Genomic DNA, 21,092 nt, shown 5'->3' with positions numbered 1-21,092 from the left:
AACTCAGAAATCCACCTGCCTCTGCCTCCCAAGTGCTGGGATTAAAGGCATGCACCATCACTGCCTGGCCTGAGAAGAGAGGTTTTTAATGAGCTAGAGAATAAATAAGAAGGAGCCTGAAGATTAGAACATATTGCCAGAGTTAGTTTGAGACCAAGCAGAACAATTCAGTGAGAAGCTGAGAGAAACCAGTTTGAATCAGTCATTTTGAAAAGCAGTTTTGAGCCAGAACAGCTGAGTTGAACCAGCCAGCCAGAGTTCAGAAAGAACTAGAAAGAGTGAACTTATTCAGCCATAAGTCTCCAAGATGACAATTACATATGGCGAATAAAAGTTACTTTTACAAGTTACTGATGATTGTGCACTACCACATGAGTGCTGGGACCCAACCTTAGGTCCTCTGCAAGAGCAACACATGCTTTTAACTGTAGTGCCATCTCTCCAACTCCTAAACTTTTTAGTTTTGATGAGTTACAGTGAACTTTTCCTTTTTTGACTGGTTTTGGTAGCATAGCTAAGAAGCCATTGCCTGATCTAAAGTCCACTGTACACCTGTTTTTATCCAAGAACATTAGAGTATTAACTTTTTTGCTTGTCTTTGCTTTTGCTTGTTGGTTTTTGTTTTTGTTTTGTGGTTTTGTTTTTTTTTACTGTTGTTTTGTTTTTTGTTTTGAGACAGTGTTCCTCTGTGTAGCCTTGGCTGTCCTTGAAGTCACTCTGTAGACCAGGCTGACCTCATTAGGAATCAGGCTGACCTCATTAGGAATCTAAGATATGCCTGCCTCTGCTTCTCAATTGCTGGGATTATACGTATGATCCATCATGAACAGCCTTAGATTCTTATCTTTTTTTTTGTTTGTATGTTTTGTTTTGTTTTTGTTTGTTTGTTTGGTTTTTCGAGACAGGGTTTCTCTGTGTAGCCCTGACTGTCCTGGAACTCACTCTGTAGACCAGGCTAGTATCGAACTCTCGAACTCAGAAATCCGCCTGCCTCTGCCTCCCAAGTGCTGGGATTAAAGGCGTGCGCCACCACCGCCCGGCGCGTGTTTTGGTTTTTAAAGACAGGGTTTCTCTGTATAGTCCTGGCTGTCCTGGAACTCACTCTGGAGACCAGGCTGGCCTTGAACTCAGAAATCCACCTGCCTCTGCCTCCCAAGTACTGGGATTAAAGGCATGCGCCACCACTGCCCGGCTTAATTCTTATCTTTTAAAACGAGGTTTTAGGAGCTGGAGAGTCGACACACTCGCTCATCTTGTAGAGGACCCACATTCAATTCTCAGCACCTATGTCAGCTCACACTGTTAACTCCTCCAGTATCAGGCATTCACCATGCTGTACATGCATACATATGGAGGCAAAACACTCATACACATAAAAATAAATCTCTAAATCTATTCCTTTAAAAAGGATTTATTTTGGAAGGTTGTTAATTTGTAACTATAAAGCTTTACACACTGTCAGCCTTCATCAGATCAGTTATTTTTAGTGAAGCGGCAATATTGAGAAACTGGTAGTGAACTGAGGATTGGTAGAATATTGATTTGCTTTTGTTTGTTTGGCATTTATTTATTTATTTATTATTTTCTAAGACATGGTCTCTTTGTGTAGTCCTGGCTGTCCAGGAATTTGCTCTGTAGACCAGGCTGGCCCAAACTCAGAGGTAGGCTTGCCTCTGTCTTCCGAGTGCTGGGATTAAATCTGTCTGCCATCAACGTCTGGCTGTTTGTTTTTTTAAAGACAGGGCTTCATGTAGTAGAGGCTGGTCTTGAATTCCTCCTGATGGTTTTGTGGCTAACTTCCAAGAGCTGAGATTACAGGCTCCCTTGAACTGATGTTTTTTAAACACTCCTTGGAGACGGGTGAAGAAGTAGGAACCGGAAGGAAAGATTCATTGCTAAGGAGATAAGATTTAGTCACGAAATTAAGACTAGCGGGTCTTCCAAAACTCAAATAGGATTTACGAACCTAGGAGACTACCTTGTACCTATGTCCCCTTGGCCCTCCTAGTCCGGCAGGGTCACTTCCGGGAGGAGGCGGGGGAAACAAGAGGAGGCGTGCCGGGAAGGAGGCAGTTTGTGGTGCACCAGACGGAAGTGTGCCAAAGTATACGGACGACCGCTTCCGGTCTGGTGAAGCTCTGCTTAGGTTCGCTGCGTGGTTTGTGTCATGCGGAGGTAGGCCTCTGAGAGCAAGGCGGGAGGTGTGGAAGCAAGAACCCGCGTCCGGACTCTAGGGTCTGGGATTCTGGCGGGAAGACAAGACAAAAAGGAACCAGGAACCTGAAAACGATCTATCTGCTGTTTCCGAGGGGGCAACTTCCACGAGGAACCCCCCCCCTTCCCTGGTAACGGCCAGAAAGGAGGAGATGGCGCCAGTCAGGGAGCGGCTGTGGCCGAGACAGTGAGGACCCTTGAAGGCAGAGCAAGCGGAAGCCTTGGGAGAAGTATTGGACTCTTCGCTGTCATTGCCGCCGCTTCCACCACCATGGAAGGAGCCAAGCCAACCTTGCAGCTCGTGTACCAGGCGGTGCAGGCGCTTTACCACGACCCAGATCCCAGCGGAAAGGAGCGCGCCTCGTTTTGGCTTGGGGAGCTGCAACGTTCGGTGAGGTTCGGGGAGAGGCCGTTCTGAGCCGCGGGACCAGGGCGGGGTAGATCTAGCCTTGAGCTGAGAGCCTGAGCGGGACGGTTGGTTTTGGGAGATCCTCTTTCCGAAGGAGCTGGTGCTGTGGGGTGGGGCTGAGCAGCCACATCTATGCCGCCTTTCGGAAACTAGTGGCAACTGATTGGTCACGAACTGGCCCTTTCCCTATCCTGTAGAATCCGTTTTGTAGTTCTGTACCCCTTGCTTGTGGCATGGATCTAGCCCTCCTTTAAGTTCTGCCACCGCTTTTGCTTTGTAGGCAATGCTTCTCTGTTTCATTCTCCTAAACCAAAGCCAGCCCCAAATGCTTCTCCACCTCTCACGTAAGGATGCTTTTGATACACCTTTCGTATCCAAGTGTTGCATCTGGCAATACCTTCCCTGTGGTAGCCTTACCCACCCCTCAGTGTCTCGTGCCGATTTTCACTCATGTTATTCTTGAAATTCCTCACGCTTCTAGATTCGTATTCGTATAAATTTCCTCTTTGCATTAGAATGCAACATAATATAAAGAAAAATTAATTATGGTTTCAGGAAATCTTTAGAGTTCTTTTGTTTTATATCAGATTCTTACGTTATTTCTTCTACCTGTACGTTTTTATTTGTAAGATGGCTATCATAACTATTTTAATTAGCTCATATAATTATGTGAGCATGTGGTGGAGTGTGTATTATATCTATTGTATTTCCACGTGTTTAATTTTGGGGTTTATGTATTTCATTTTTTGACTCACACTTTGTATTTTCTCCCCTGATCTTCACACTCACCTTTGCTATGTTTTTATTTTTATGAGTTTTAATAGCTGGTGATTTTGCTGACAGGTTTTAGTCTATGAACTCTGAAAACTAAGGAGGCTCGTACAGACTGACTAAACCCCCGGTTTCTTTTTCTTTTCCTTGTGTTTGGTGCTGGGGATCCAGCCTAGCTTACATCTCTAGCTCTCTCTCTCTTTGCCCTTTGTTTTTGCATTTCATACTTACAAACATATTTTTGTTTGCTCTCCCTTTTATCTGTTTAACTCATAACTGATGTTTAATGGTGCTGTATTCTCTTAAATAAGCCCCTAGGTTGCAAGTACATATTTTAAAAAAAAATTTACCACTTTAACTTTGATAGTTACGTGTAAAGTTCTTGTTTATATTGTGGGAAGACAAAAAAAAAATAAGATTTTGCTGAGTGTGGTGGCGCTCGACTTTAATCTCAGCAGAGATTAAATCTCAGCAGAGGCAGGTTAATCTCTGAGTTCCAGAACAGTCTGGTCTACAGAGTTCCATGACAATCAGGGCTATATGGAGGAGAAAAAAAAGGTTCATCGTAGGCTCCCCATCTAGACCCCCCATCTAGTTTTTAGTACTGCAGTCAAGGGATTTGCAGTTTCTCGATCTTAATATGGTTTTCTTTCTTTCTTTCTTTCTTCCTTTCTTTCTTCCTTCCTTCCTTCCTTTCTTTCTTTCTTTCTTTCTTTCTTTCTTTCTTTCTTTCTTTCTTTCTTTCTTTCTTTCTTTTTTTGGTTTTTCGAGACAGGGTTTCTCTGTGTAGCACTGGCTGTCCTGGAACTCTCTCGGTTGACCAGGTTAGCCTTGAACTCTCGAACTCAGAAATCCGCCTGCCTCTGCCTCCCAAGTGCTGGGATTAAAGGCGTGTGCCACCACCGCCTGGCTTAATATGGTTTTCTAAAATATAAATAACCTATCAGGTGAGCTTTTCCCTGCTGTATCTACTAAATGTGTTTTAAATCAGTACTGGAATACTTATCATGGACAAATGACTTCTAGATATTTGGAAACAAAACAAACAAATCTGTGCTAACCACATAGTATACTCATGATGATTAAATGTAATACATACAAGAGCTTAGAGACGTTCTTCAACATAGAACTTAAAGTATGTTGGCATTTACTTGAGTTATTCACCTTCCTCTCCTTAGTTCTCATTATTCTGTTGCATCTGTTCATTGTAGAATCTCAACAGGAAGACATGACCAACTTGACAGAGGAATTAGCACAGAGAAACGGAGAGTTTTCTTTTTTTTTTTTCCTTTATTTTTGTATTTTAATCTTTTTTTTTTTTTTTTAACTAGAGGTGCTGGGGATTCAACCTAGGGCCTCACACATATTGGGCAAGTTGTTAATCTCTGAGCTATATTCCCATCCTTATTATTCTCTAGGCTGGCCGTTAACTCACAAGGTACCCTCTAAGTAACTGGGATTACAGGCCTTGCTTTCCTTTACATGCCCAGGGAGAGTTTGTTATAGAGATACTATTTATAAAGTTGCAAGTATAAATAATGGTACCAGAAGAAATAATACAACCTGTAGCCAAACTGTTATTTTTTTCTGGAAGGAATAGAGAGAGGAGCAGTTACTTGGCTTCTTTGAGGGAGAATGGTGAGTTTCTGGTGACAGAACTTGAGTTCTTGCAGTGAGGGAGGTGGAATGGAAGAATGAATTTGCTGACTATGTTCTTGTGGGATTCTTTATTGATCAAGCCAGACAGCAGCAGGGACATTAGTAGGTAGAGGCATAGGCCGTGGATCTCTGTGAGTTCCAGGCTAGTGTGATCTATGTAATGAATCCAAAGACCGCCAGAGCTATGTAGAGAAACTCTGAACCAAGGTGGGGAGGGGAAAGGAGAGACAGCCTGCTGGAGCAGAAAAGAGTAGGAAAAGGGGAAGGGACACCTAGCACACTTATGCGTCATCGTTTGGGCAGCTTCAGTGTTTACTTTTATTTACTGTGTGTTATGTGTGTGGACACACTTGTGGATGTCAGAAGACAACAGTGGAAGTCAGTTCTCTCTGACATGTGGATTCTAGATGTCTAACTAAGGTGGTCAGGCTTGGCAGCAAGTGTCTACAGGCTAAGTCATCTTATGTGCCTAACTCGAGCACTTAAATGAACAATTTGGTTAACACTTGGGCCTTTTCCTTTATTTTCTTCAGGTCACATAGTTGTACCCTGGATCTTGTCATTACCAAAATCACTTATTCAAAAATATCCTCACAATCCATTATTTACTATTTTTTTGGCTCAAGAATTTTCAACTACTCTGTGTTTGAGTTTTTATTATTTTGCAGTCTTATATAATTTCAATTCTTATCAAAATTTGAAAGTTTTACTTTAAAATTTAAAAATCTTTTGTGTTTGGTGGTATTTTTAAAAAACATTTGTTTTGTTTTCTGTGTGTATATAAGTCATTTGTTTCCAAATGTCCACCATATGTGTTCAGTTGATAACCTATTTCCCCTGTTGCCTGAAATAAGTTTGTAGCCCTAAGATTTATCAACATCCAAAATAGCCCTCACCCCAACGACAGTAAGAGTTTATTCTTGAGCCGGAGTATGAACTATTGTGGTCTACAAACATGAATGCAGGGTGCCTTTATTTTGTGGTGCTATGGGATTGGTTACGTGAGACCGTATTAGTTATGGAGCAGGGAAGTGGGGCTAGAGATACAGCTCAGTGCTTAAGAGTTCTTAGGCCGAGAGAGTCAGCGTTCGCTTCCCAGCACCTGTCTGGCAACTCACAACTGCCTGTGCTCAAATTCCAGAGCATCTGAGACTCCCTCCCTTCTGTGTACATACTTACATATGCACACACACAAAACACCACAAAACACACACACATAAAAACAAGGAAAGTCAAATCCAAGAATGTATGGAATACATTGGTGGGCCTTTGGATGAGCAGGGTATAGGAAAGAAACAGGGCAACTGCTCTAGGCCTCTTGTTTACTAGAGGTTTTTTGTTTTGTTTTGAGACAGTCTTCCTATGTATGTAGCCTTGGCTGGCCTGGAACTTGGTATGTATGCCAGCTGGCCTTGAACTCAGTGGAAATCTGCCTTCCTCTGCCTCCCAAATGCTAGCATTAAAGGCATATGTCACCACAATTGGCTCTAAGTAGGTTTTAGGTACTATCTGATAACATATTTAGCCATTGGACTGGTAGAAGTTAGTGGTTTGCTAGGAATGTACCTTAAAGTTTGAAGGACAGTGAATGGCTGTTGAGGGGGTTAAAAATAGTCCAAGATAATTTGACACTGTATCTGCATCATTCTAACTTTCTATCATCAGAAGTTCTAATCAGCCATTGAACGTTATAGAGTCTTTAACACAGGTATGGGTTTTTTGAGACAGGGTTTCTCTGTGTAGTCATTCTCATTCTGTCAGCAAGGCTGGCCTCAAACTCAGAGATCCACCTGCCTCTGCTTCTGCTTCTCCAGTGGCAGGATTAAAGGCTGGACCACCACTGTGCTACCCAGGTGTGGATTTCTTTTTGAGAACTTTAGAATGTAGCATCTTTCATCTATCTGTCTTGGCTCTGTTGGCTAATGACTGTCTTGGGAATCCCTCTTTTAACACTTTCGTAGGGAATTTTCTTTACCTCTTGTGTTGGGTCTACTGATAACTAGATATCATAATATTTCCTTGAATTATTTCATTTGATGGATAATTAAGGTTACCTTAAACCTTTTATTGTCTTTCCATTTGTCTTATGTGTGCATGTTTATGTGTGAGAAGGAGCATGTGTGAATGCAGATGGTGTCATTTCAGGAACTCCCTTGAGAGAAAGTCTTACTTACTAATCTAGAGCTCACCAACTGGCTAGTCTGGTTAGCCACCTGGCTCCTATCTCCGCCATGCTGGAATAACAAACTGGTACCTGGGCTTTTTAAAAAAATATATTATTTATTATTATTATTATTATTTATTGGTTTTAGGGTTCAAACTCAGAACTTTATTCGTTTAAGGTAAGTCCTTCTTTGAATGAGAAATTCTCTTCAGCTTTTTTGGGGTGGGGTGGGGGAGATGGGTCAGAGTATCATTATGTAGCCCAGGCTGTCTTTAAATTCTGGATCCTCCTGTCTCAGCTTCCTATTAGAAATATAGTATGCTACAATGTTTAACTCTTGTCTTAACTTTTTCCCGTTTGTAAGAAAATGGAAAGGGTGGAGGTAGTGGTGGTAGTTGGAACAGGATTTTGCTATATAGTTCAGATTGGCCTAGATCTTACTTTGTGGTTTAGGCTAGCCCTGAACTTGATTTTCCTCTGCTTCAGCTTCAGGATAGGCTCCCTCCCTTGTTGTCCCTTACTATCTTCCTGTTGCTCATTCTTTTCTCGGTCACTTTTACTTTGAGCAGAGTCCCTTAGTCTTGTGCCTGGAGATTATAAGCTAGGCTGCCTGTGTCTTAGCTGCTATGTGGGAGAATGAGGGCAGGTGATGGGTGGGTTTTCATTTAATCTTGTGTTTTTAGATGATATTCCTGCCCTTACCCGAGTCTTTTCCTGGGTATCTAGAGACCCTATTTGAGTCTTGCCAGTGTAAACCACAGAGTAAAAGTTCCTTTAGGATGGGAGGATAACTGGGTGGGTGGGGGATGGGGTAAGGGGACAACATATGAAATGTAAATAAAACATCCAATAAAAAAAAAAGGATGGGAGGATAATACTGTATTTGCGCTGAGTCAAGGAGAAATTCTAGGGGATCTAACTACTGCTTATACAGAGTTGGGTGTTTGCCTTTAGTTATGCCTGATGCTTATAATTTTGAGCTATAGGATTCAGTATTTTTTTTTTTTTCGAGACAGGGTTTCTCTGTGTAGCCCTGGCTGTCCTGGAACTCACTCTGTAGACCAGGCTGGCCTAGAACTCAGAAATCTGCCTGCCTCTGCCTCCCAAGTGTTGGGATTAAAGGCGTGCGCCACCACCGCCCGGCTAGGATTCAGTATGTTTTTGACTTTCCCCATCTAAGTTCATCTTATCCTCAGATTTCAGCCTTTATAGGTTTGTCCTGTAAGATAGTTTATGTATTGTGTGATGGTGGCCCTTGTCTTTAATCAAAGCATTTGGGAGTTCGAGGCCAGCCAGGGCTACACAAAACCCTGTCTTCAAAAACCAAACAACAATAATAACAACAGAAAGATTATCTCTCTAGTTTCTAAAGTTTTGGTGTTATCTGTTTCCTTTTTCTTTGTCATGTGGAGTTTTGACTTCCTTTTTAGACAGTGTCTCCTGTAGCTCAGGAGGACTTTGAAACTTCTGCAACTCCTGATCTGCCTGCCTCTGTCCGACAAGTGCTGAGATTACAGTGTATTCTCAAAAGTCCAGGTAAAACAGGTGTTTTCTGATGAACTTTTATTTATTACGCTACAGACTTTTTTCACCCAAATTCTTGGAACTCTGCAGCCATTGTTGACTTCTCTGTTGTAATGGGTTGCCACTGATAACTCCAAAATGTTTTAAAAGAAACTAAGTTATTTTGAATTAGATCTTAAAGAAATCCTTCTGTAACAGCAACTTGTGTGTTCTGAATACTTGGTAGTTTCCTTTGTCCACTTCCAGTGTGTATACAAAATTAGACAGTTTAGAAAGCTATGGGGACCAAAGACTGTCCCTTTCTAGGGCTAGTAATTATGCTGCTTAGTTGTTTTAAGTTGCTTCTTTTATAGAGACAATCTGTGGGCTAGAAGTTATCTTCAGTTTAGAGCTCAGAGTATGGCCCAGATGGTAGGTTGCTTGTCTAGCACGTGTAAAGCCATGGATTTGATTCCGAGTTCTGCATAAGCCAGGTGTGGTGGTGCATGCCTATAATGCTAACCACTTGGGAGGTGGAGATAGGAAGACTGCTACACACTGAGTTTGAGGCCAGCCAGCATGAGACCCTATCTTAAAAATATCAGAAAGGTAGGTTCTGTAGTCCTATCTGGAAACTGAAAAGGAATGATGAAAAGTATTTAAAAAAAAATAAGAAGATGAAATCAATTCATGCTTTATTGTACTCAGTTGATATTTTTGGTATATAATTTGTCCCATGTCCATGAATATTTTGTTAAAGTAGTATGTCAGAAAGGTTATGAACCATGGCTATCAGTTTCTGATTTCTTTTCTATTTCCTTTCCCTTCTGGAATTTTAAGACATTTATTTAGGAGGCAAAATAGTAAGAAGCAAGCTTTTCTGCTTACATGGTGTAGCACCAGTGTTTATTAGCCGCACATTCATTCACATACAGACTTTTTCCTTTTAGTTACAGGTTGGTTCATTTTCCTTTGGTGGCCCACTGTGTCTCTTCCAGGATTCTTCTAATCATACAAGATAGATAATGCAGATTGATGTCCTAGTTTCATCACTTACTAACAAGTTACCTAGGCTTCTTCTGCCTGAATTTCCTTGTAGAGTGGATGACCCCCAAAGCAACTGCCCTGGAAAGTCTTCACCTAGCTTGGATGATGGCTTCTACACAGCCACAGAGGGGCCTACCTGGGATTTTTTGATTATTCTGCTTAGTTTTATTTATTGTTTTATTTATTTATTTATTTATTTATTTATTTTAATATTTTATGTGAGTATACTGTCACTCTTCAGACACACCAGAAGAGGGCATCAGATCACATTGCAGATGGTTGTGAGCCACCCTGCTGGGAATTGAACTTATGATCTCTGGCAGATCAGTTAGTGCTCTTAACAACCACTGAGCCATCTCTCCAGCCCTCTTCTGCTTAGTTCTAATAACTAGACCTTTGGTTTGTCTCTAGCAGTTGTATTTACTGTATTTTCTAATTTACTTTATCTTTTATTGATTTTATCTTTATTTTTAATCCTCTAATTAAGGGACCTTTAAAAATATAACTTGATTTTGGAAGGAAACCTTTTTAGAAAATAAAGTGCTTCTATACAACTTCTGATGGTTAGTTAGCTTAATGAATATAGGAATGAATGTTGTTTGCTTCACATTGGAAGAGACAAAAGAGACGGAGTATGTAAGTAAGCAGTAAAGAGGAAAGGCCATCCTAAGATTTGACTAATTTACTTGTAACATTCCATATGGAAGTGATTAGCCAGGCATGGTTTTGACTAAAGTGAAGTAAGTTTAAATGAACCCATTGCATTAATTGGACAGGGAAGACATGGCTTTTGAGTATTGGAGGCCTTGTGATGGTGTTTTTGTGGGTATGGTTGTCTGTTGTCTGGTGTTATATATTCTTGCTTGGATTCATTTATTTCTGGTCCATCTAGTCTTGGACCAGTTGATAGTTTGATCTAGGACATAAAATCATCAAAACACTGCTAGCTACATTTTCTAACTACAATACCGATTTTTCAAGACTTTTCCAAATGTTTATTCAGCTTTTATTGCATTGATATTTATGGGGAAAATTAAATACAAAAAAAATTCATAGCCGGGCAGTGGTGGCATACGCCTTTAATCCCAGCACTTGGGAGGCAGAGGCAGGTAGATTTCTGAGTTCGAGGCCAGCCTGGTCTACAGAGTGAGTTCCAGGACAGCCAGGGCTACACAGAGAAACCCTGTCTCGAAAAACAAAACAAAACAAAACAAACAAACAAACAAAAATATATATATGTGTACACACACACACACATATACACACACACTGTGCATGTATGGACACACAAAAATAGGTCTGAGCACATCTTCTGGGAGTCTGTTTTTTGCCTTAAATGGGATTGGGAATAGAGCTCAGCTGGTCAGGCTTGTGCCCCAAGTGCTTTTACCCAGTGAGCCATCTCTCTGCCCAGATTTTGTGGATCTTTAACTATTTATGCCAGATGTTGTGGTGTAGGCCTTTAATACCAGCACTCAGGTGACAGAGCTATGTCTCTATGAATTTGAGGTTAGTCTGTTCTATACAGTGAGTTCTAGAATAGCTAAGGCCACATAGACCTTGTCTCAAAGACGCATGTTTATTTTATTATTGTTTCTGTGTGTGTTTCTGTGTGTGAGTTGTACAGGTGAATGTGGGTGCCTACAGATGCCAGAGGACGGTATTAGCTGAAGTTGAAGTTGCAGGTTATTGTAAGTATCAGATGTGTGGTTGCTAGGAAGTGAATCCTGGACTTCGGTAAGAGCAGTATTTGAGCTTAACCACTGAGCCATTGATTACCTCCCTTTTTTGGAGACATAGTGTAGACCTGGTTGTCCTGGAAGTTGTAGTGTAGACCAGACTGACCCAAATTTACAGAAATTCTTCTCTGCCTCCCAGGTGCTGAAATTAAAGGCGTGTGCCACTCTGCCCAGAGATTGTGTATATTTTTTATTGTGAGAAATAAATTTCAGAACAAAATTTACCATTTTAGCCATTCTTGTTGTTTTGCTTTGAGATAAAGTCCCACTGTGGATCCAAGACTACCTTTGAATTCATGATCTTTCTTCCTCAATAGATTACAGGCTCAGGGCTAGCTTTTAAAAAAATACTTATACATATTTGTGTGTGGGTATGTTACATGTATCTTGGGACCTGCAGAGGCCAGAGAGGACATCAGCTCCCTGGAGCTGGAATTAAAGGCAGTTGTAAGCTCATGCCCAATGTGAGTGCTAGGAATTCAGCTTAGGGCTTCTGAAGAGCAGCAAGCACTCCTAACTGCTAAGCTACCTCTCCAGCTCACCTTGTAGCCATTTTAAGTGACATTAAATACCTAATGTTGTGTTTTTGTTACTGTCATACATCTCTAGTACTTTTCCTATAAAAGCTAACTTATACTTACTAAAACACGACCAGTCCACTGGGCAGTGGTGGCACATACCTTTAATCTCAGCACTTGGGAGGCAGAGGCAGGTGGATTTCATAGTTCGAGGCCAGCCTGGTCTACAGAGTGAGTTCCAGGATAGCCAGGGCTGCACAGAGAAACCCTGTCTTGAACCCCTGCCTCCCCCCCCCCCCCCAAAAAAAAAACAAACCAAAAGAAAACAGAACCAAACCCACAACCAGTCCCTTTTCTCCTTTCCCACAGCATTCTGTTGTCTTTGAAATAGATTGCTCTCTGGAATCAATACTTTTGTGGCATTACAGACTTTTCTCACTTAGCGCAGTGTTCTTAGGGCTTATACATGAAGTCCTTGCTTTCAATTCTTTTGGGATATATGTCCAGAAGTAGAATTGCAAAGTCACATGGTTTTTGTTTGTTTTTGTTTTTTGTTTGTTTTTGAGTCTCAATAACTGTTTCTTAGATCTTTTAGAATTTTAAGTTTAAAATTGATAAAAATTTGAAATCTCATCTAGTATTTGAGTTGTTAGGAATTTACTTAGGTTGGCAAGAATGAAAGTAAGTTTTCTGTATTTTTTGCTTTCAAGAAGCTACCTTACCTAGGCTATTCATTTGCTCTCTAAACAAATGTTTCCTTCCACCTTGACATTCTCTGAAGAGCAGCAAATGCCTTTAACTGGAGCCATCTCTCCAGCCCCAGGTCTGTTAAACTTACTACAGGAAGTTGAGATTAGACTATCTTGCCTCTATTCCTAGCAACTTTCATTAAATAAATCTGTCATTGGTTGGTTTTCCTTAAAAATGCAGCAATCAGACATTTTTATGTTACTTTTCATGTCTCATTGAATATCTTATTTCCAGGAACTCATTTTCTGTTTGTCAGAGCTTTTGGGTTCTGTGAAGGATTTCAAGTAATTGAGTTTAAGTTGTTTTTGTGCAGGATTAATGAACAGCCATGATTTGTGTCTAAATCTTGGCAGCTAACAAATGACTCCTTTGGCTCCTGTATGGGTGTGTGCTTGTGGTGTTGAGGGCCAATCAGTGATTTTGGTTGATTTGGCTGTTTTAGAACTGTTGATATAGCAGTGGGTCCTGGAGCTACAGTGCATCATTAAAGAAGAAAAGAAACATATTTTGCAGAGATGCTGTGAAGTACAATGAAGGACTTGGAGTTAGTGAAAGATTGCTGGGCCATAGCCTGTCTCATATTTATCACAGAGTCATGGAAATACCCTTTGAAAGAAACGACTGATATAAAGATCTGTTCTGCAGCTGCTGCTATATGAAGAAGGTGATTGGAATCAGACCTTAAATGGAACATGTTCTCTTGTTGCAGTCTCTTTGAAATGTGCTGCTAGTGGGAGCTGCAGCTTCCTCCTGCTGACTCTGAGCCCCAGGCTTCAGTTGAGATGGCCCTTTGAGAATGTGGAGCTTAGTCCAAGCCTGGATTTCAGTGGGTAGCACCTGGCATCTGTGGCTAGAAAGTCCTTGAAGTGTAAGTGCTTTATTCTCTCCTTGTAAAGAGTCTTCTCTGTTCTCCTTTACTCCCTTTCTTTCTACAGCTTAGAAGGAGGGATGGTGAGCAATGTTCTCTAGCTTCCACGGGGTCAAAATTTGTCTGGCTTGGTAACCAAAACAAGATAACTTGTTACTGTTTTAAAGCAACAGGTCTTTCCTTTTCCCAGTCTCTAGAATGCAGAATTTAAAACATGAAATGATAAATTATTACCTTAAATGTTTAGTATTAGCTAGATTATCGTGAATAGAGGAGCTTTTGGTGGGAGCAGAATTAGATGCTCAGGATCTTACACATGCTAAGCAAATGCTCTATAACTGAGGTATATCTCCAACATCTATCTACCCACTCAGTAGTGGGGATTGAACCTGGGACCTCATGCATAATTGGTATCCTTTACCACTGAGCTGTATTTCCAGATCTTTTTTCTATTTTGTAGTTTGAGACAGAGCCTCTCAGAGTTGTCCACGCTAGCTTCAAACTCTGTATAGTCTAGGAAGGCTTATTTTTTTAAACTAACAATTTACTTAGTAGTTTTTTTTTGCTTTTTGAAACATGGTCTTGCCGGGCAGTGGTGGCGCAGGTCTTTAATCCCAGCACTTGGGAGGCAGAGGCAGGCGGATTTCTGAGTTTGAGAGTTCGAGGCTAGCCTGGTCTACAGAGTGAGTTCCAGGACAGCCAGGGCTACACAGAGAAACCCTGTCTTGAAAAACAAAACAAAACAAAAACAAAACAAAACAAAACAAAAAAAAAAACAAAAAAAAAAACATGGTCTTATAGAGCCTAGGCTGGCCTAGAACTCATATGTTGCTCAGCATGATCCTCCCCTTTACCCGTGGTATAGGCATGTACCACCACGCTTGGCATTTACTAGCTTTTGATTATCATTTTGCCTGGTTGTTTGACAAGTCATTCTCATAGTCCTATTCCAGAAGACAACTATTAGAAAGGAGTGGCACAACTGAGTAGTGTACAAGGCAACTTTAAGTCTTTAGAGGTCTAGCTGGGCATGGTTGCTCACACCTGAAATCCCAGTACTTAGTGGGCTAAGGCAGGTAGATGATCATGAGTCTGACGCTAGCCTGGGGTACACAGTGAGGCATTCTCTCTATCTTAAAATTAAATAAATAGGCATTTGGGGTTAGAAAGTATTCTTCGTCCCTTTTGGTTCTGCTCTATATATTTTTACAGGAATTTGGAAATTTTCTAAGGCGAGTTGTCCTAGGAAATATATATAACTACCCTCTATATAGTTCAATTAAAAAGCAAATACCTGTTTTCATAGTCAGTTTTATACCATCACTGTGACAAAGTTTCTGAGATAAACAAAAAGAAGAAAGATTTATTTGGGTTCATGACTTGAGAGTTTTTAGTCCATGGCCATATAGCTCCATGGTCCTCCAAGGTGATGAGGCCGAGTATCAGATCATGCTAGGGAGTGCATGGGAGTGCATGCGGAACAGAACTGCTCATGTCGTGGTCACTGGGAAAAAGGAAAAGGCAGATTCTCTTTAAGGATGCATGCCTTGTCTCCCTCCTACTTCTTCACCTAGACATCTCCTCCTAACATCTGTCACTTCCCAGTAGTCCCTTATGGTTGGGTTTTCTATCTTTAATTAAATTTGATTTATTTTGTGTAGGGTAGGGACACGTGTATGCCATGGCAAATATGTGGAGGTCAGAGGAGTCACTTTGTTTCCATGTTGATCTCAGGGATCAAATTCAGGTTGTCAAGCTTGCGGTGAGAACCTTTATATGCTGAGTTATCCCGATGGCCCTCATTTATGGATTAACCCATTGATGAAATTTAAAATCTTCATGATCCAATTACTTACTATGCCACCTGTAAACATTGATGGATTGGTAATTTCAGTCAGTCAGCTTTGGGGACATTTCATTTCTTTTTTTGTTTTGTTTTGTTTTGTTTTTCGAGACAGGGTTTCTCTGTATAGTCCTGGCTGTCCTGGAACTCACTCGGTAGACCAGGCTGGCCTCAAACTCAGAAATCCGCCTGCCTCTGCCTCCCAAGTGCTGGGATTAAAGGCGTGCGCCACCACTGCCTGGCGACATTTCATTTCTAAATTATAACTTTATTCTAGATCACACAATCATTAGAATATGCAAATTTTCTTTTTTTTTTTTCCTAGACAGTATTTTAGATACTTGTCATGTTGCTATAACAAAATATTTGGGAAGGCAGTTTTAGGAATGGTTTGTTTTGGCTTACAGTTTCAGGGAACATAGTCTATCATGGCAGAAACAGTAAGCTAGAAGAAACAAGAGGTGGCTAATGATATTGTATCCACAGTCAGGAAGCAGGGAGCTATGATAACTTCCGTTTAACTTGTTTTCTATATTTTATTTAGTCCAGGGTCCGAGCCTGTGGCATGATAGATACCATTCACATGTAGGTTAGTTTCCTACCTCATTTATCCTACTTTAGACAATTCCTCATGGGCATTCCCAGGGGTTTGTTTCCAAATCTCATTTAGTCTAAATCTCATCAAGTTGAGAATGAAGAATAACCGTCTCAGAAGGTCTCATGTAGCCTTGGTTGGAGTCAAACTTACTATATAGCCAAGCATGTACTTGAACTTCTGAAGTTCCTTCTGTCAGTGTTGCGAGTGCTATTACCTCAGGGTCTCACTCATGCTTGGCAAGCACTCTGTCAACTGAGTGGCGTCATCCACAGTGCCAAAGCGATCTTCTATTTGCTTTAGTTGCCTCGAACTGAATACGCTGCTGCTTTTAGGGTATTTCAGAAAAGATTTTGAGGTATACTCCTTCTAGAAGACTTTCTTTTTCTAGAATTCCCTGTTTTCTTTCAAGTTTTTGTCTCTGAAAATTTTCTGAAACTCTGTGTCATGGGAACTGTTGGTTCTCCTGCCCCTGTCTCCCATGTATTGAGATTACAGGTGTGCATCTCAGTACATGGAACAAAACGTTTCAGTTTTTAGGTTTTAGGTAGAAAAAGCTTCTCATCATTGAAAATAAAAATTAAGGATCCATCCAGGAAAGGCCTGTGCAGTTCTACAGATGAGAACTCAGAGGTAGGTCTAGGCTGGGAGATAGCTAAGTGGGGACAGTGCTGCTGTGCAGGAGTGAGGGCCTGAGTGTGGATTCCTCAGAGCCCGCCCGCCCGAAAAAGTCCCGAAGCAGGAGTGTCCTTTTTAACCCTGAACTCTTATGGATCCTGCGAAGTGAATGAGAATCTCAGAAGCCTGTGGGTCAGCTAGCCTGGCCTGCATTGTGGTAAACAACAAGAACCCTGTCACAGCATGGAGGTGAAGACTTCCACCTGAAGCTGTCCTCTGACTTCCAGTAGACACCATTAGCACTGCTATGCTCTCTTAAAAAATAGAATACAGGCTGGGCGGTGGTGGCGCATGCCTTTGATCTCAGCACTTGGGAGGCAGACAGGCAGATTTCTGAGTTCGAGGCCAGCCTGGTCTACAGAATGAGTTCCAGGACAGCCAGGACTACACATAGAAACTCTGTCTCGAAAAAAACAAAATAAAACAAAACAAAACAAAAATAGAATACAAAGGCTGAAGTAATCACAGCAGAGTTTTACAGCTGAGCTATGAGAGTTAAGGATACAAATAAAAACTATTCTGGAGATATCTCTTATTATTATTTTGGAGACAGAGTTTCTCTGTGTAGCCTCACTTGTCCTGGAACTAATTCACTTTGTAGAAATTATGGTAGCTCAGTTGGTGTTTTTCTAGTGTGCATGAGCCTCTGGGTCCATTCCCAGTACCACAATTGAGGTGTGTAGATTTATAATGCTCACATTCAGGAGGTGGAGTCATCATTGGCCACAGAGCAAGTAAGAGGCCAGCTTGAGCTACTTGGGACTTTGTCTTTTAAAAAAGAAAAGAAGTCAGTAATTATAATTTTGGTTGCTATTCTCATTTTCTTTTTGCTTTTTGAGACAGGGCCTTTGTAGTCTAACGTAGCTTTTTTTTTGTTTTTGTTTTTTTGTTTGTTTTTGTTTTTTTCGAGACAGGGTTTCTCTGTATAGCCCTGGCTGTCCTGGAACTAACTCTGTAGACCAGGCTGGCCTCGAACTCAGAAATCCGCCTGCCTCTGCCTCCCAAGTGCTGGGATTAAAGGCATGTGCCACATGATCATCATGGCAGGGACCATGGACTAATGGATGTACATATGGCTGAGAACCTCCAGGATATTCGAAACAGGTTTGCTGTGTGCCACCACCGCCCGGCTCAATGGTAGATTCTAACATACAGAGACTTCTAGTTTGATCAACCATAGATTTCTAGCTTTAATTATTTTGTTTTATTTTGTTTTGTTTTGCTTTGTTTTATTTGAGTTGATGGCCAGCCCCTGGGCTTAAGCAGACCCCTGTTCCAGCCTCCCTAATAACCAGGAAAACTACCTTACTTGCCTCTAAGATGATTTTCTTCTGCTTACTCCACTTCTTCCCTTGTTGGTGGTCGGGAGTTTTGAGACAGGGTCTTCTGTAGTTCAGGCTGGCCTCAAACTCTACCATATGTGGTTTATGTGGTATTGAGGACCCTATTCAGATTTTCATACATGCTGTGCAAGCACTCTACCAACTGATCTAAATCCTTATCTAGGTCTACTTTGTGTGTGCACATTGAAGGACTTGAGTTTTCTAATCTAAGATCATGTTATCCATGAGCAATGATCATTTCACTTTTCCTTTCCAATTTGGATGACTTTATTTCTTTTTTCTTGCTGCTTAGAATTTATAGTACCATACTGAATAGAGTTTTGCTCCTGATCTTAAGATTTTTTGTTTGTTTCTTTGTCTTTTAAACTAACAGATCAAGGCTTTGCAAGGTATCAGTGTCTGGAGTTGACCTAGTCCTTTGTTTCAACCTCCTACTGTTGGGGTTGCAAACATGAGCCACCAACCCTTCTGTGATTTCAGTCTTTTTAAATTTACCAAGACTTGTTAGAAAAATTACTTTTTAAAAAGAAGATTGCATTTGTTTTTATTTTAGTTTGCTTTTCTTGCATGTATATTTGTGTACTCTGTGTCTGCCTGATACTCAGAGGCCAGAAGAAGGTGTCAGTTGCCCTGGAACAGAAATTTGCTTAACTGCTGGGCCATCTATCCAGCCATTATTACTTTAGTGTGTGTGTATGTGTGTTACTTTATTGTGTGTTTGTGTATTGGTCAGAGGACCATCTCTAGGACTCAGTTCTCTCTCCACCTTGGGCTGGGTTCCCGGGACTGAACTGAAGTCATCAGGTTTGTGTTGCAAGCTCACAAAGTACAGACAGTTGTGTGCATCAGTGTTGACTCTGGGAATCGATCTTAGATCTTCTGCAAGAGTATTTGGCACTTTTAACTGCTGAGCCATCTCCAGCTCCTTTTCTCCTTTATTTTTTAAGTCTCTACTTTTAAAAAGGTTGAAATAGTTAAGTCAGAAATATAGATAACTAAAGCAAGATGTACACGCTCGTGCAGCTGACCTCGGTATCTGAGAGACTAAGATTTCTGTGAGTTCAAGGCCAGTTTGGGTTACAGAGTGAGACTTGACCTCAAAAAAGCAAAATACAGCCTGCCATCCTTCCTACCTCCAGATGCCATTGGCACCAGTTTCTGCAGCCCCAGACTTGATGCAATTATCTACCCTCAGCACCATGCTGCTGGAAAGGGGAAGAGGTGAAATTAAACCATCCCCAGTCATTGGAAGACTTGGAACCTCACTGAAAATGGTATTGGATTGCCAAATGTTGGGAAGTCTACCTTTTTTGGTCTGTTAACCAATAGTGAGGCTTCACTAGGAAATTCCCGTGTTGTACCATCTATCCCAAAGAGAGGAAAGTTCCTGTGCTAGATGAAAAGTTCCATTTTGCCTGCACCACAGGCTAGCAAACAAGATTCCTGGTTTCTTAAATGGAGTGGATATTGCTGGCCTTGTGGAATGAGCTCACAAGGGGCAGGGATACTTGGAATGCCTTTTTATCTTACATTAGTGCCTGGGATGGGATTTTAATCTGGAATGCACATTTGAAGAGGTTATGCATGTTGTTGAAGGAAGTTAGATCCTACTCCAAGATGGGGGAAGTGATTGGGTCCACTATAGATAAACTAGGAAAGCTGGCCTTGAGAGGAGATAAGAAACAAGCCAGAGAGGGGAAGAAAAAGTGGGGAGAAGTTATGATTGGAATGACAGAGAGATTGAAGTATTGGATTTTCTTACTCAAAACAAATGTCCACTTGGTTAATCTTTGTGAAAAAGATTTTGTAAAGGGTTTCATTACGACTGAAGTAGTGATATATAAAGACTTTAAGAAGGAGTTTCTGAGTGTTCTCAGGGGTTAGTCCCGAGAAGCCTCTTCCAGGCCTCTCTCAATGGCTCTGGAGCCTTATCTCGTTATGGGTGGGACAGGCCAGTGAGTAAGCACCATTTGCAGACAGGCTGCTCATTGTCTTCTATCTCTGTGCGAGTTAGCCACTAGCCGCATAACCTAAGTCCTTGCTTACAGGACAGACAAATACAAGGGATTGAAGGCAGAAGTGGAAAAGCGAAGTAAAACACTATAACAGAGTCAGCTGGCCAACAACCATAAAGAGAAGAGGCTCTAAAGAACAACAGAGGTGTGTCAGTGGTGTGAAAGAAATACCTGTTTTTATTGGCTTTTGTTTTACTGCCTTAATGGAATGCTTATTTCCAAATTTGAGTGGTGGGAAAGTTCCCCTTTACCCTACTTTCTTGCATCCAAGGATGAATCATCTCATCAAAACCTGCTGGGATCTGGACCATTCACAAGCTACCACCAACCCGGCTGGTGGACTTCTCTCCTCTCCATCTCCTGGGAAATTCTCTTGAAGGAAAACAATTCTTTCTTTTCTCTCATACTTTTTAGGTAATCACATCTGACTGGCAAGGCACCTGGGCACATTCTAGTTTTGAATTGTTTCTCAGCTTTTTGGATATGATCAGAAGGAAAATGGTGCCTAACTGATGGGATCCTGTTTTTAGTCATGGGTGACTTTATGTAACCATAAATCATGTTTGACTTAAGTGTATCTAGGACTGATGATCAAGCCTTTTGTGTGCCATGTACCATAGAAACAGACGACATCCATGAATATTAGGCAACTAGGAGAAAAACTAAGCTTAATTGGAGTTAATTTGTTGTGTTTTTTTAATTCCCAAATATGTCACTTATGTTGAATAAAGAGCCAGCTTTTTAGCTGTTTAATTTAGAGAGATATTTGGTTTTTATTGTTGGTTTTTTTTTTAATATTAGAAAACATTTTCTGTAAGTATTGATCCAGAAGAGCTAAAATAAAATTTTGTCTTTTTTTTTTTTTTTTTTTTGGTTTTTCGAGACAGGGTTTCTCTGTGTAGTCCTGGCTGTCCTGGAACTCACTCTGTAGACCAGGCTGGCCTCGAACTCAGAAATCCGCCTGCCTCTGCCTTCT

At 41.1% G+C, this 21,092-nt stretch overlaps 1 protein-coding gene and 1 pseudogene across 2 annotated transcripts in view; both read left to right on the top strand.

Moving 5' to 3' along the window:
* The first annotated feature begins 2,122 nt into the window (after window positions 1–2,122).
* Window positions 2,123–21,092, top strand: part of Tnpo3 (transportin 3) — a 74,874-nt gene continuing 55,904 nt past the window's right edge. Inside the window, exons 1-2 of one of the 2 annotated variants that reach the window (XM_028762607.1) lie at window positions 2,123–2,605; window positions 13,484–13,642. Coding sequence is in view for 1 of the 2 variants with exons in the window: in XM_028762606.1 (XP_028618439.1) it covers window positions 2,486–2,605 (120 nt within the window). In the remaining variant the exon portion in view is untranslated. The remainder of the gene's footprint in view (window positions 2,606–13,483; window positions 13,643–21,092) is intronic. The other variant, XM_028762606.1, reaches the window with a different exon arrangement.
* LOC114617039 overlaps window positions 19,301–21,092 on the top strand; it is a 2,033-nt pseudogene continuing 241 nt past the window's right edge.

Source organism: Grammomys surdaster, unplaced genomic scaffold (assembly GCF_004785775.1).
Source record: "Grammomys surdaster isolate TR1022 unplaced genomic scaffold, NIH_TR_1.0 134, whole genome shotgun sequence".
Taxonomy (NCBI): Eukaryota; Metazoa; Chordata; class Mammalia; order Rodentia; family Muridae; genus Grammomys; species Grammomys surdaster.
The sequence above is the reverse complement of the archived record's forward strand: the minus strand, read 5'-3'. Positions and strand labels throughout refer to the sequence as shown.